This window comes from Pezoporus wallicus, unplaced genomic scaffold, assembly GCF_028554395.1.
Source record: "Pezoporus wallicus isolate ANWC-B61680 ecotype Strahan unplaced genomic scaffold, APGP_CSIRO_Pwel_v1 contig_4830, whole genome shotgun sequence".
Lineage (NCBI taxonomy): Eukaryota > Metazoa > Chordata > Aves > Psittaciformes > Psittacidae > Pezoporus > Pezoporus wallicus.
Window position 1 is genome coordinate 314,072 of NW_026639339.1, and position 13,467 is coordinate 327,538.

The 13,467-nt window shown below is 41.8% G+C and overlaps 1 protein-coding gene across 2 annotated transcripts in view; it reads left to right on the forward strand.

Moving 5' to 3' along the window:
- The window catches only part of SHB (SH2 domain containing adaptor protein B), a 64,620-nt gene that overhangs the window by 35,806 nt on the left and 15,347 nt on the right, over positions 1–13,467 (forward strand). Inside the window, exons 3-6 of one of the 2 annotated variants that reach the window (XM_057414278.1) lie at positions 1,997–2,212; positions 8,078–8,249; positions 11,395–11,514; positions 12,239–12,270. In XM_057414278.1, the coding sequence (XP_057270261.1) occupies positions 1,997–2,212; positions 8,078–8,249; positions 11,395–11,514; positions 12,239–12,270 (540 nt within the window). The remainder of the gene's footprint in view (positions 1–1,996; positions 2,213–8,077; positions 8,250–11,394; positions 11,515–12,238; positions 12,271–13,467) is intronic. The other variant, XM_057414277.1, reaches the window with a different exon arrangement.

Here is a 13,467-nt window from a genome sequence, read left to right on the forward strand (position 1 = left end):
TGGAGGAATTAGAAATTACTTGGTTGTAATATTCATGCTGATAGATGAATTGATGCATGAATTTTGTCACAGGAATGAAAAGAACAGCTCTAAATCTTTACTTAGGTTTGTGGGTTAAAAGCTGCCTTCCTTCTCCCTGTGATACCATCTAATAAGTCAGCTGAAACAGGTTGCCCATGACCACATTCAGTCAAGTCTTGCATATCTCCACATATAGAAACCCTCCAGGCAACCTGTTTCAGTGTTTGACCATTATTGCAGCAAAAAGGTGTTTTCTTGTGTTCAGATGGAATTTCATGTACTTTGATTTGCTTTTTGTCCTGTCACTTGGCTTTGCCATCCATCTTCTCTCTCTGCCATTGGGTATTTATATTGACAAGGTCCTCACTGAAACTTACCTCTCCAGGCTGACCAGTCTGAGTTCTCAGGCTCTCCTCATAAGAAAAATGCTCCAGTCATATATCAGATTCATAGACCTTTGCTGGACTTGCTCCAGTATGTCTGTGCCTGTCTTGCACTGGGGAGGTGAGAACAGTCCTGATGTGTCCTCACCAGTGCTGAGCAGAAGGGAAGAATCACCTTCCTTGACCTGCTTTCAACATTTACCCTAATGCAGCCCAGGTTAGTACAGGCCCTCTTTACCTTAAGGGTGGATTGCTGGCTCATGTTCAACTTGCTGTCATAGAGGACCCCAAAGTTCTCTGCTGAGCTGCTTTTCAGCCAGTTAGCAATTTGCCAGTATCTCCCAGTCCTTCTAGATGAGGGCACAGCCATCTGGTCTGTCATCCACTCTGTCCAGTTTTGTCAGTAGGTGGAGTGACCTTGGGTTTGTCTAGCCAAGGCTCTGCAAACTCCAAAGAATGGAGACTCCTCCCATGACCTACATGATGACCTATCCTAGGGTTGTGCTACAGACCAGTGGAAGAAGGTTCCCCAAATGTTCCACTTGGATCTCTCAAGCTACATCTTAGATCTGTTTCTCCTTATGGCATCTTCTAACACTGCACAAGAAGGGCTCTGACTGCTCCACAGGCAGCTGAGAGCTGCTGTCACATCTCCCTCTTGGCCTTCTCCTTACCAGAGTAATAAAACCGTCTCTTCTTCTCATAGACCCTTGGACTTTGCTGTCTTGGTAGCTCTGCACTGGCTTTCCAGTTCTATGAACTAGCTTGCTCCTACTTTTAGGGAGTGCACAGACCAGTCATGGATAGGACCCACCTCTTGGTAGAATCCTACTGCAAGGGTGTGGTCTCCTTGGGGCCAGCGTGAAGGCCTGACAGCTTGCCCCTTGATTTGCTAGCTGTGCTTCCCCTTACAAAACCCTGTTTCTGGTTTGCTGTATTCATGAGGGCAGTATATTGTTTTTTTAATGAAGTTTCAACATGTTTATTTTTTATAAGACCAGTGTTAGTTTACAGAAATACATGTTTTTTAATACAATGTGAGCTAAGGTCTAGTTACCAGTGCTTTTGTTTAGTGTTCTTACTCTAGTTCTAGCTTATTTTCTGCTGGTATTCTGTTCTTACTCTAGTCCTAGTAGTTTTTTGCTGATATTCTGTAGAGGTAACTTCAAAGAATTTTTTATTAGGATATTGTACTGTGGTATTTATTTTTTTTGTGAACTTTATATCTTCACATTTCACCCATGAAGGTTCTAACTACACAAATTTCTGTTCTGCAGGTTCAGATCACAGCTCCTTGTAAGTGTGCTTTACACACACTGTCAGGGATGGTGTGCTTCCTGTAATCTGGCTCTATGCAAGCTAGGGAAAGTTGGTGGAGGCATGGTACTGTGTGTGCTACAGTTGTTAGCCAGAGAAAACTTGCTTCCAGACAGTTACCAAATGTACAGTTTAGAGTCTTGTGCAAGCTTGCCATCTGTAAAATTATGTGGCTGTTAAGGACTGGATGGAAGTTGAATGCTCTAGAATTACTGACTGTAATGATAAGGCATGGTTAGCAGTGATGCTGATGCAATTTTCTTTCTTGCCAACAGAGTTTCAGAAGCAGGAAGGCATGAAGTCCCATCAGAAAAACATGCAGCTCTATGACACACCCTATGAACCAGAAGGCAGTGGTGTGGAATCAGATTCTGAAAGTGTGGTGAGTCACCATTTACGAGAAAGCAAATTGCCACAGGATGATGACAGGCCTGCAGATGAATATGATCAGCCATGGGAGTGGAACAAAGTCACCATCCCAGCTCTGGCAGGTAGGATTCCTAGATCCTAACCAGGAAGTTCTCTCCTTCATACTTGCCTTGGGAGAATTAAAGTGTTTCTGCTCTTCTAGTGTGTGTGTGTGTGTGTGTGTGTGTGTGTATGTATGTGTAGGTCTCTGGAAAGGAAATGTGGGTAGTCTCAATTCTTTACCTGTTGCAGAAATGTGGACCTTTTGTATAGTTCTTCAACTGACCTGTTGTCAATCACGTCAGCACTCCTTGCCCCTACCCCCATTTTAATGGATGTGATATATAGTGTTCATTCTTCAGTGGCTCTAAGACAAGGGAGTTGCTTTCCAAAATCCTTAAATTGTGGGGCAGTTCTTAAAGGGACAGGACAAAAAAACAGTGGAGTAACGTGCATGCAGTAACATACTTTTACTCAGTGATGAGTTTCTTGGTATTTAGAGTATTTTGTTACAATTGCAAGCATTTCTTTGGATATACTAGATTAATGGTTGGACTGGGTGGTCTTAAAGGTCTTTTCCAACTCAGATGATTCTATGATTTAATGTAGAACTTGGTTTTGGATTAATCCCTTTGAACTGCTGAAGTTCTCCCATATCAGAACTTGTCAGTCAGGGATATATGACAAAAAATGTTTTCTGTCTCTGTTAATGCCTGTGCTTGGTGTTGGTTAAACTGCTCTTCTTTCTTTTATTTTTTTTTCCTTTTGTTGCTTTGCAGGAATGGTTATGGGGGGCTTCGTTCAGTGAATATGTGATTCTGGGGCTTTTTCTGTCAAACAGCCTTTATATGCCCAGCAAAGCCCAGCTGTATCAGTTTGTCTGACTATGTTCCAGGGTGCTCTTGTAGGGTGCTAGAATCATACATGCTCAATGATTTTCTCCTCAGTAGTATATTCTTGTGAAAAGCTGTGTCTAGGATCAAGGTTGTTCCCCATCGTTTTTAGGAGTTAGCTTGGCAGAAAGCTTGGAAAGGAAAGTTGTATGTGGTGATGGTTGTGGGGATGAGGAGGGAAGAAATGTGATTCTGGGAGGGAGCATGGGAAGAATCCTGAGAGCAATGATTAGTAGTCAGCATGCATTTGCCCTGGGTAATTCCTGCTTGCTTTCTGCATTGAAACTGCTAGATATGTTAATAGAAAGAGAGTAGTAAGTATCGTCTATGTCGAACTTCAGCCTGCAGCATGCTGTGCTGTAGCATCAGCTGTGCTAGCTGATTTGAAATGCTGTAGCCTAGAAAGGTGGACTACTAGATGCATGAAAACCCGTCAGTGTCACTGACCTCAAAGGGTAGTGCTTAATGATTCATATTCTTCCCAGAGTTTGGTTAGAAGTACGATTCTTCAGGGGATCTCTTCTGGAACTCTTCCTGTTTAGCATCTTTATCAGTAACCTGGAGGATGAGGAGAGGGAATGTGCCTCATCAAGTTTGGAATGATATCAAATGGGGAGGGGGTGTGTGTGCAGAGCTGTCATTCAGAGGAACCTGGACAGGCTGGAGAAATGGGCTGACAACAAGCCTATAAGATGCAACCAGGACAAACTCCCTGCAATGATATGGACTGAAGACTGGCTGACTTGCTGGGTTCCAGCTTTGCTACTAGGGGTTAAAGAGTCCTGGGGGAAAAGGGACTAAATGTGTGGTGAGAACTGGACTTGCTTAGCCTGTAGAAGAGAAAGTTTTGAGTGTATGTAGTATCAGCTTTCCAATGCCTATGAGAAGAACTTTGAGAAAGTGGAGCCATATTCTTCACAAATGAGCAGGTGTGATGGGAAAATGAGACATGTTGAATCAGGAGAGGTTCTGACTCAATACTGGAAAGTTTTTTTCATCTGCAAGGACAGTCAAGCATTGGAACAAATTACCCAGGAAGTCCTTACAGTCTCCATCTTCAGATTTTTTCATCCTGTGTGGAGGGAGGACTGGATAAAGTTTGGAACAACCTGATGTGATCACATAGCAGACCCTGCCTGGAGCAGGTTGGGTTCGACACCTGCCACAGTGCCTTTCCACTTGAGTTATTCCATGATTTTGCAGTTCCATGTGCCATGATATTGCCACACTGCAGAAATGAAAACTGACTTCTCTACACAGCTACAAAGGGCCACTGTTCTGTGAACAGAGTTTCTTATGTCTGTACCCTTTTTGAGCGTTTCTGACTTGTTCCCCTAATTGGTAGGTGGATGTGGACGACAGAAATGTGGTTCTTTATTAGCACAGTGGAGTAGTGGTGTGGTGATCTATTGTAAGACTGATTCTGCCTCTCTGCTTCGTTTGCTCTTACAACTTCAGGTTGTGGTTGATTTGGGTTTGTTGCCAAGCCAAGTTGATATCTGCAGTATCCATCCTGTGAAATGTGGGTGGGAAAGACAAAAGGATGAAACTAAAGCAGCTGCTTAAAAAGAAACTTCTTGTTCAGCATTCCCTTTCCCATTGTTGGGCTCCTATGGAACAGAAGAGAAGGTTAGAAAAAAATGATTTCTGCTTTCTAGCAGCATGGTTTCCTCTGGCATGCGAGCTGTTAATAATTTTGCAGAGTTCCAGGCTCAGACACTTTCCCATTAAGCATATGCTGATAGTTCTTTCAAGGCTGGAATTAAACCAGCATCCAGTTCTATTGGATGCTGTGCTGGTAAAGTAGTCTCTTTCCCTAAAGAGCATGAACTCTAATACAGAAGTCTAACCTGCTTGTTTGTCTTCTAGTGTGTTACAAAGTTCTGCTGCTGAGCTCTGCCTGGTGGAAGCAGGCTTTGGCTTAGGCTTGCCAGAGCTCACTCAGCCCCTTTGCTGGACCTGTGCTGGGAGATTGCCTGGCTGTAACATCCTTGCTATGATTTGGGATAATCTGTTGTGTGTCAAGATAGGCTAATCAGGGACATGTATCACTAGGTTTCCAATGCCATAATTTTTTTTGCAGATGCTGATTATCAGTCTGGTGTATGTGTGTAAAGCCTTCTGCTTTGGGTTTATGCTATAGCACTGATGTCTGCCCCAGTTCAGTACTCATTTCCAAGCCTTTTCATGTGTCCCTAGGATGGCAGCAATGCTGCCTCTGCCTCAGTGAAGGCATATGTGAAGCCTCCAGCTCCTGAAAGATAAGCCTTAATATGCATCAACGTAGTCAACAGTAACTCTATTGTAGAGATAGGGTGTCTGCTACCTGGAAGGATCAAAAAGTTACTCAGAGCACACATAGAGGCTGTGCAGAGCCACAGTCAGTGTATTTGCAGTGGGTCTTAGGCTGCTCTCCACATTTTTTTTCCAGGGAATTTCTCTATTCTCCATTCCAGATTCTGGAGAGTTTTCACCATTTTCCCTCTGCTGCATCTGCTCTTGTCCATCTTTCTTTTGTTTGTGGTCATCTTTTACCCTCTCTTATGTCCCACAGGATTGCATCTGTGTTTAGTCTCATTTGTCTTTCTAGCTGACACTTGTTGCCACTCTGTTACCTTCTTACAGCTCCTTGGGATTTCTCCCACCTTCAGACACCTACTCCCTATCACCCAAGGCTCTTTCGTGTTAGCTGTGTGTGCATTTCTGCCCACAGAGAAGAAGGATGTTGTGCTTCCTTATTCATACCCATTCTTCTAGACCTTCGGGCTAGGCCAGATGACATGGGAATGTCTGGGCTACCGTGACTACAGATTACAGTTGAAGAACTGCAAAGAGACTGAACAGTTAGTTCTTGCTGACTGTGTCAGCTGAAATGTTTCCAGTTATTTTTTGCCAATCTGTCCAGTGTTTGCTTGGCTGGAGGCATGTTCAGCCATTCTCATGTGTGTTCTTGAACGATTTGGGGTTAAAGCTACTTGAGAACAAAGAATATTTTGTTTGAAGATGAGAGGGTAAGCAAAGCCTTTGGACTGAATAAAAAAAAAAAGACCATAGATGGCAGCGTGTCTTCTCTGTGACTCCTGAGCTCTGTGGCTGGGGCTGGCATCATGCTGACATTGTGGAGCAAGCTATATACAGCCTTCCCCAGGGACTTCTGCTGTTAACTATAGTGCTGAAGATTTCTGTGTAGCAAAGCTGGAGTGCAGCATTTTGACTGTCTGAAGCTTGAATTCTTTAACAAACAAATTTGGTTTTATTTCCTTGGAGGCTGTACAGCTGAAGCTGAAATGTGGTTTTGTTGGCTTTTATGAGAATTGGGCAGGTCTTGTTAGACCTCTTGCTGAGCCAGGCAAACTAGTTTGCCTAGAAGAGCTGAAGCTGGCAAAGTAGCATGAGTGAAGTAGTTTTGTGGTACATCAGTCTGCCTGGGAAGGGAAAGCCCAGTTCAGGAATGTCAGGTTGATGCTGGCTCCCAAATGAGCCAATGAGGCCTTTCCAGGTTGTCATATGGGACAGCAAACCTTTGGGTAAAGCAAATGCATGTAAAATCTGTAAATCCTGTCTTGGTTATTGCTTTACAAAATAAGTGAGCCTCTGTTACAAAGAGGGCCATGTGGTAGTAGTTTTCAGCGCTGATCATGAGCTCCTTGACAATTGCTGTTGTACAGAAAGCCTAGGACCTGGGCACTTGAAGCAGAGAATTTCTGGCATGAGTCCATCAACAGAGGAGCATGGCACCAGCTACATGGTGGGGGAAGAGAGGCCATGTGAACTGTGAGGAAGCGTCAGGTATGCACTCAGTTCTATAACTGCAATGGCTATATAAACAGGAGTACTACAGCAGTGAAAAAATTTATATTTTCCACTGCATGTAGCCAAGCTTCTGAACCTTCACTGTATATACTGTAGCTTTGGATAAAAGGGGACTATACTCAGCCCTGGTAACAGCATTGCATGGGTTGGTGCCTGACTGGGTATCACACTTGTCAGTTTAATCTGCCTGAATATCCCTTTTGGACTCCTTCCTGCCAATTTAATTCTTTCTTACCCCTCCTCACCCCCCACCCCCCCCCAAAAGAAATACATGAATGGGCAAGAGATTCAGAATTATGCCTGAGCTATTCAGTCAGAGAAAACATTCAAAAGCATCTGAAATTTAACTTTGTGCTATTTTTGGAGAACAGATCCTACTTCTAACCATCACGTTGTAAAGGTGTTGCTGTTTATGAAGCTGAGTTTCATGTTTATCCTATGAACTGAATTTTTTGGTGTGAAAGATGTTGGTTGGTCAGAAGCTGACATTAAGTTCACCAGTTTTCACAGAGTTCACAAACTATATCCAGGTGGTTTTCTTACAGTTGAAATGCTAGTGCTGTTCATACATGTCATTGGCAATTACACACATGCAATATTTCTCCTTGTTATACTGATCAGCTTTCATTACCCAGGTAATGAGATTAAATCTGAGTTACCATTTTAAGAAATAACAAGTATATTTCTGCCATGCATACTTTAGAATATGATGAAATACATTCACCAATTTTTGCAATAATGTGTGCCTACTTTCTCTGAATATGATGAAATACACTTTTACTTCATTGCTGCTTGCCAGTACTTCTGATGTGGATGTCAGATGAGTTAGGATGATTAGGATGATTCTACTGAGGCAAGCTGCTTTCCGGATGTTCTCACTTGTTTGTTACTGTAGTTAGGGCAGGAGCCTATCTTTGTTTCTATTAGTTGCTTACCAGTATGGTCTCTTGGAGAGGAAAGTATCAAATGCTAAGATAAGCCCTAGTTATTGTAACAAGGTTTGGAAGAGTGTGGATTTTGCTGTTGGAAAATGTGGATTTTGCTGTTGGAAAGGAAGAAGAGTTTTAGGACTGAATTTTGCATAGTTAGAAACACCTTTACATAAGTTTGTGGATAAACCACTACATCCTGATGGTTGTGGGTGAACATTTATTCTCACTGGGGAGTGTGAAACCTAAGTGCTACAACTATTCTGGTCCTTGTTAACCATGCTTGGAGAGGTAATTATTGTGTATCTTGCAGCCCAATTTAATGGAAGTGAGAAACGACAAACATCTCCTTCTCCCTCAAATGACCAGCACAGGCAGTTAAGAGCACCTGGAGGAGGCTTTAAACCTATCAAACATGGCAGTCCAGAGTTTTGTGAGATCCTGGGAGAGAGAATAGATCCAAGTATTCAACTGGAAAAGCAGATGTAAGTAATTGCTCTCTAGCTCTTTGCCTCCCCAATTACAGAAGCAGAAAGTGTCCCAGATCTTCCTGTTTAGTTCCCCCTCCTCAGTTTCCCATGTTAGTGCAAAAAACTATTCCTGTTAATCATGTGATTAACTTTTGTGGGAGACAAAATACTTTTAAGCAGGAAATTCGTCTCGGGGAGAGTGAAATTTGTCTGCCAAGAATGTGTGATTATTCCACTTTCAACTGTGTCAATTAGGGAAAACAGATGCATATCACCTATATACAAATTGTGCTTTAAAGCTGCACAGATTCCATATCTTTATGGCTGCATAGCATGTTTCTAGTGCCTCAGATGTACCTTGCTTCTGTTTGTAATACTGCTCCACAGAGAGACTGATGAGACCACTTACAAAGTCTTCAGAAAAGAGGCATTTCAGCTCTGGTGGTGTGAAGCTTGAGGGTGGTATTTAGAGGCAGTTCTGTCAGCTCCAGACTCAAGTTCTGGGGGAATTCAATCCCTGTGAATGTCTGATATCCACAAAGGTGTCCTCTGTCCTGCCATATGATTACCCTTCCTTGAACCACTTTTACAGATTGGCTTGTGTGATGGAATGACCCGCTGTACCGTGTTATACCAAAGGGGCCAGAAGGGGCCAGAATCCTCTGCTACACAAATAAAATAAAAAAAATCTTTTCGTGGACCAGTTTGCACAGGTTACACTGATATTTCTGAGCACTGTGAAGCCAATGGATTCACACAGAAAGGCAAAGAAGTCATGTGTTGATGGGGGTGTGCTTTTTGTGAGAATACTTTGTTCCTGAGCATGCAAGTAGGCAAGTAGATTAGCAAGTTTCCCAAACAGGGAAAAATACCAAGGTGTAATAATATACCAAGAAAACACTTTTAGTTGTTTACTGGTGATTAAGAAAAATGTAACTATGAACTTAGTAACTCTTGGATCTAGGAGAGTTGAATGAATTTGTTCCACCTCCTCAGTAACACTGGAAAGAAGAAAGTATATTCTGCTGTTTCTGTTGTGTTCTTGAAAGTGAATCCCTCCCAGCCTTATGTACAAGACCTGATGACTTCCTGTTTTGCTCTGACCAATTCAAAAACAGAGTAATGTTGTGCATTATATGAGCTGTAATAACTTGTTATACTTACTGTATAATTGGTGCAGCTGTCCTGTTTTCAGTGGAGCTGCAGCCACTTCAGCTGCAGCTGAAACCTGGCTATTGAGAAAGTAAGGGACATCAGGAAGAATGTTCTATAAGCCACAGTCAGGACGCTTTCAGATTTGGTATCAGGTTAGCACTGTGTGCCTGTTTTCCAGGATATATTAGAAGGCGTGTATGTCTTCAGGTTTTTATGCCTCATGCTTTTTCATTGGTATCTTTCAGAAGCTGTCATTTCACTGTTTTGTCTTTGACCATCTGTACAAATACCTGTATGTTAACATTTAAAAAATAAACGCACCCAGGGCAAACTGACCCACTACAGTTGAAACAGCAGATTTGTCAGGAACTTTATCGCACCATGCTTATCTTGATACCTAGCTGGAGCAATCCCAGTGTTCCATTTACATGGGCATATGATTCACAAGCAATTACACTTGTGGCTACTGCTCTTTACTCTTGGCTGTAGCCAAAACAACTTCCATGGGTCACTTGTGAATCAAATATTCTCCATCAGCAGTTGTCTTCATATTTCACTGCTTTTCTTCCAACTTGTTTTAAAAGCAGATTTTGCTTACTGAAACCAGTCCTGCATTCTTTTTCTGTGAATCTCTCTGACAACTAAGAAGCACCAGTTCTGAACAATAGATGAAATAATTCCTTCTAAATGTCAGAGTCCAGGGTATCTCCCTGGTTTTGTCTGGGTCAGAAAAAAATATAGAAATAGGAAATAAAGAGAATAATTTTTAGACTGTCCTAAAACCATTTTCTGATTCACATTTAGGGTTAATATTCTTCCCTTACACTCAGAAGATAGCATAGTATTTAAATTACTTATTCAGAAATATCCTTCAGCAGTAAATATCCCATGGGAGATAGGAAGAACAGCCCCTGAAAACATTTGCATATGTGTCTCAATTTTATTTGTGAAGTGATGGAACTGTCAGGCACTCCCTTTCTAGTCTGCCATGAATATACAAATTTATAAACCTCTTTTTTAGCTTTCTCCAATGAAAACTGTGGTTGTAACCAGGCACACAATGAATTTTTAGTTTGAGCACCAACTTTTGTGTAACACATTCATCAGATTTGGCATGGAGCTGGCATCAGCACAAGGTAGTTAAGAGCAAGACTTCTGTCAAAAGGATCTGTCTGGTCTTTATTCACCTTTTAGTTGGAATATCTCCCTTAGAGTAAGTTTAGCAGATAAATAAAATTACAATAAATGGAAAAAATCTTTTTGCCCAAGGCCAGTGACAGTTCCTGGTAATAACACGTAGCAACCATTCCTCATGTAAGCATTATCCTGCTTAGGCAAGCATGATAGTGTCACACTGTGCTTCAAAGTGCATCTGGCAACTGCAGGAAGGGAGAGATCTTCCTCAGAGATGTGACTGACCCAGTGCAGGACCAGGCGCATTACACTGCTCTGGAAACTTGAGAGAAGGGTCAGTGTTCACTACTGTGACTGTGAGATTTTTATTGCTGATGCAGAGCAGCATGTGCTGAGGAGGTTCTTTGTTTGCAGTGGTCAGTTTAGTGAAGGACCTACCTCTTCTCTCCCCAGTTCCTTTCTTCCCTGAATTGATCACACCCACTCCACAGATCCACCAGAGTTTTACTTAAAGTGCTCTGATTTGTCACAGCTATGTTTAGAATAAGTGTCTTCATTATAGATCTTCACACTTTATCATTTTTTTTCTTTCTCAAAGATTTATTTTCACAAATGTTTTCCACTGTTAACTTTCGTATTCTTCAGATGCAATTTTCTTTTTGTTTGCCTTTGTTTCATTTCTTTTTGTTCTTTTGTATATTATTTGAAATATTGATATATCACAGATAATGCAACCAATGTGCTTTTTATTCATAATATGGATTTAGAAGACATCCATGCGATAATAACCATTATTCATACCTTAAAGAAAAGAAGTAGTGAAAGGAGTAGGAGTTGGAATGTGTATATTAATCTGCCTGCTTTTTCCTAGATGGTATCATGGAGCAATCAGTCGGACGGATGCAGAAAACCTCTTACGTTTATGTAAAGAGTGTAGCTACCTTGTAAGAAATAGTCAAACAAGCAAGCATGACTATTCTCTTTCACTGAAGTAAGTACTTATAAGTAAAAAAATAAATGTAATAAATAATAAATGTAATTTATAAGCTATAACTTTTCTGGTACAAGAATAACAAATGATCCAGTCTTTTGCTGCAGTGGTTCAGCTGAGAAGGGGACCCAGTGAGTTTGAGACTGTCAGTGTGCATGGTATATAGTGACAATCACTGAATTTAGGACCTTGTAATTTGGGGTTGTTAAGAGATTTTTAGTTTTCATTTGATGCCTATCTAACAAAATGAACTTGCTGTTTCTGCTTCAGGGTGAATAAGCAACTGTATTATTTGGGGATTTTATTTCTTTTGCTTCATACATGGAAGGAAAACTTTGTATGGTTTACTGTGTTACAGCTGTACAGTATTGCTACAGTTCTTGAAAATAAAAAGCCCAGGATCAATAATGAAAGATATACAGAATTAGGAAATGAGGATTGTTGTAGTCTCAGTGCTGCTTTGAACTTGCTACACCTAACTTAGACTGATTAGGATATATTACAGATGTTGGCTTCAACATGTCATAGAATGGTTTGGGTTGGAAGGAGCCTTCAAAGATCATCTAGTCCAACCCTTCTGCTAAGGGCAGGGACATAAGTTCACTTGCATTTCCAGCAGAGGAAGTTTCCAGGCACTCTGTGCAGGAGAGCAAAAAGCCCCTTGACCTTCATATAGGCTGTACATCTGCAAAGAGAATTGTTTCCTTTTCTTTCCTTGTTACAGGATAGGGTCTGATGTGGAACCTACCCTTCCAGGTAGGTCTGGGACACAAGCCTGTTTGATTTTTTTGCTAGCATTACTCCTGCCAGCTGGGCTTTTACATGGTTTCATAATAGGTCTGTTCTGGAGACACGTTTTACTGCCTGGGGATGATGGTGAAAGGTACACCTCCATAGACAGCAGCAAACCTAATCCTTTTTACATTCATAAGCTCCTTAGAAATAAGGGGCCACATCTACTCTACCTTGGTTTGGTCTGCCAGTCTTAAACAAGTGAATTCCAGATTGGGTTTGTATCTCCACTTTGGATTGAGTAGAAGTGCATGTGCTGTGTGATGGTCAAAGAGATTTCAAGCCTCTGTGTTTTTTCAGTTTTGTTGACTCCACTGCATTGTCTAAGCCAGCGTTCAGGTGGCCTCTTAGTCTTTCCCATGCTTCATTTTTGAGTGACATATATAAGACCCATTTCACCAGCACAGATATATGGGTTGTATTGAAGTGCTTAAACAAGGTGTGCATGGGGTAGTTGGCAGACTTAACTGTAGCAATCACCCATCCCCTCTTCAGATTGTACTGAGGATGTGTATAGCCCACTTCATAGTGGTGGCTCCACTGCTGGAAGTAAAATTATTTCTGTTTACAGAAAAATGCTGCTGAAATATTCAGTTGTAGACTTTAGTTGCTGCCTGATGTCACTGGCAGGCAGTTAATTTCCATGATGCTCACGAGGATATGAGTAGGATATGCAACTGGACTTCTCTTTTAAAAAAATCATAAAGGAGCTGCAGGCATTGGGTTGCTGGCATGAGCACTGTTGGAGTTGTGTGCAGGTGCCTCATCGCAGTGTTTTTGATAATGCCAACTGAATATAAGACTCTTTTTAATCATAGAATCAACCAGGTTAGAAAAGACCTTCAAGATCATTAAGTCCAGCTGTTGCCCCAGCACTGCCAAGGCCACCACTAAACCAAGTCACTCAGGGTTTTGTCTACATGGTTTGTGAATAATTCCAGAAACAGTGATTCCACCACTGCCCTGGGCAGCCTGTTCCAATGGCTGACCACCATTCGGGGAAGAAATTGTCCTTAATATCCGGTATAAACCACCCCTGGCACAGCTTGAGGCTGTTTCCTCTTGTCCTATTGCTTGTTCTTTGGGAGCAGAGACCAGCCACCTCCTGGCTCCACCCTCCTTTCAGGCAGTTGTAAAGAGCAGTAAGGTCCCCCTGAGCCT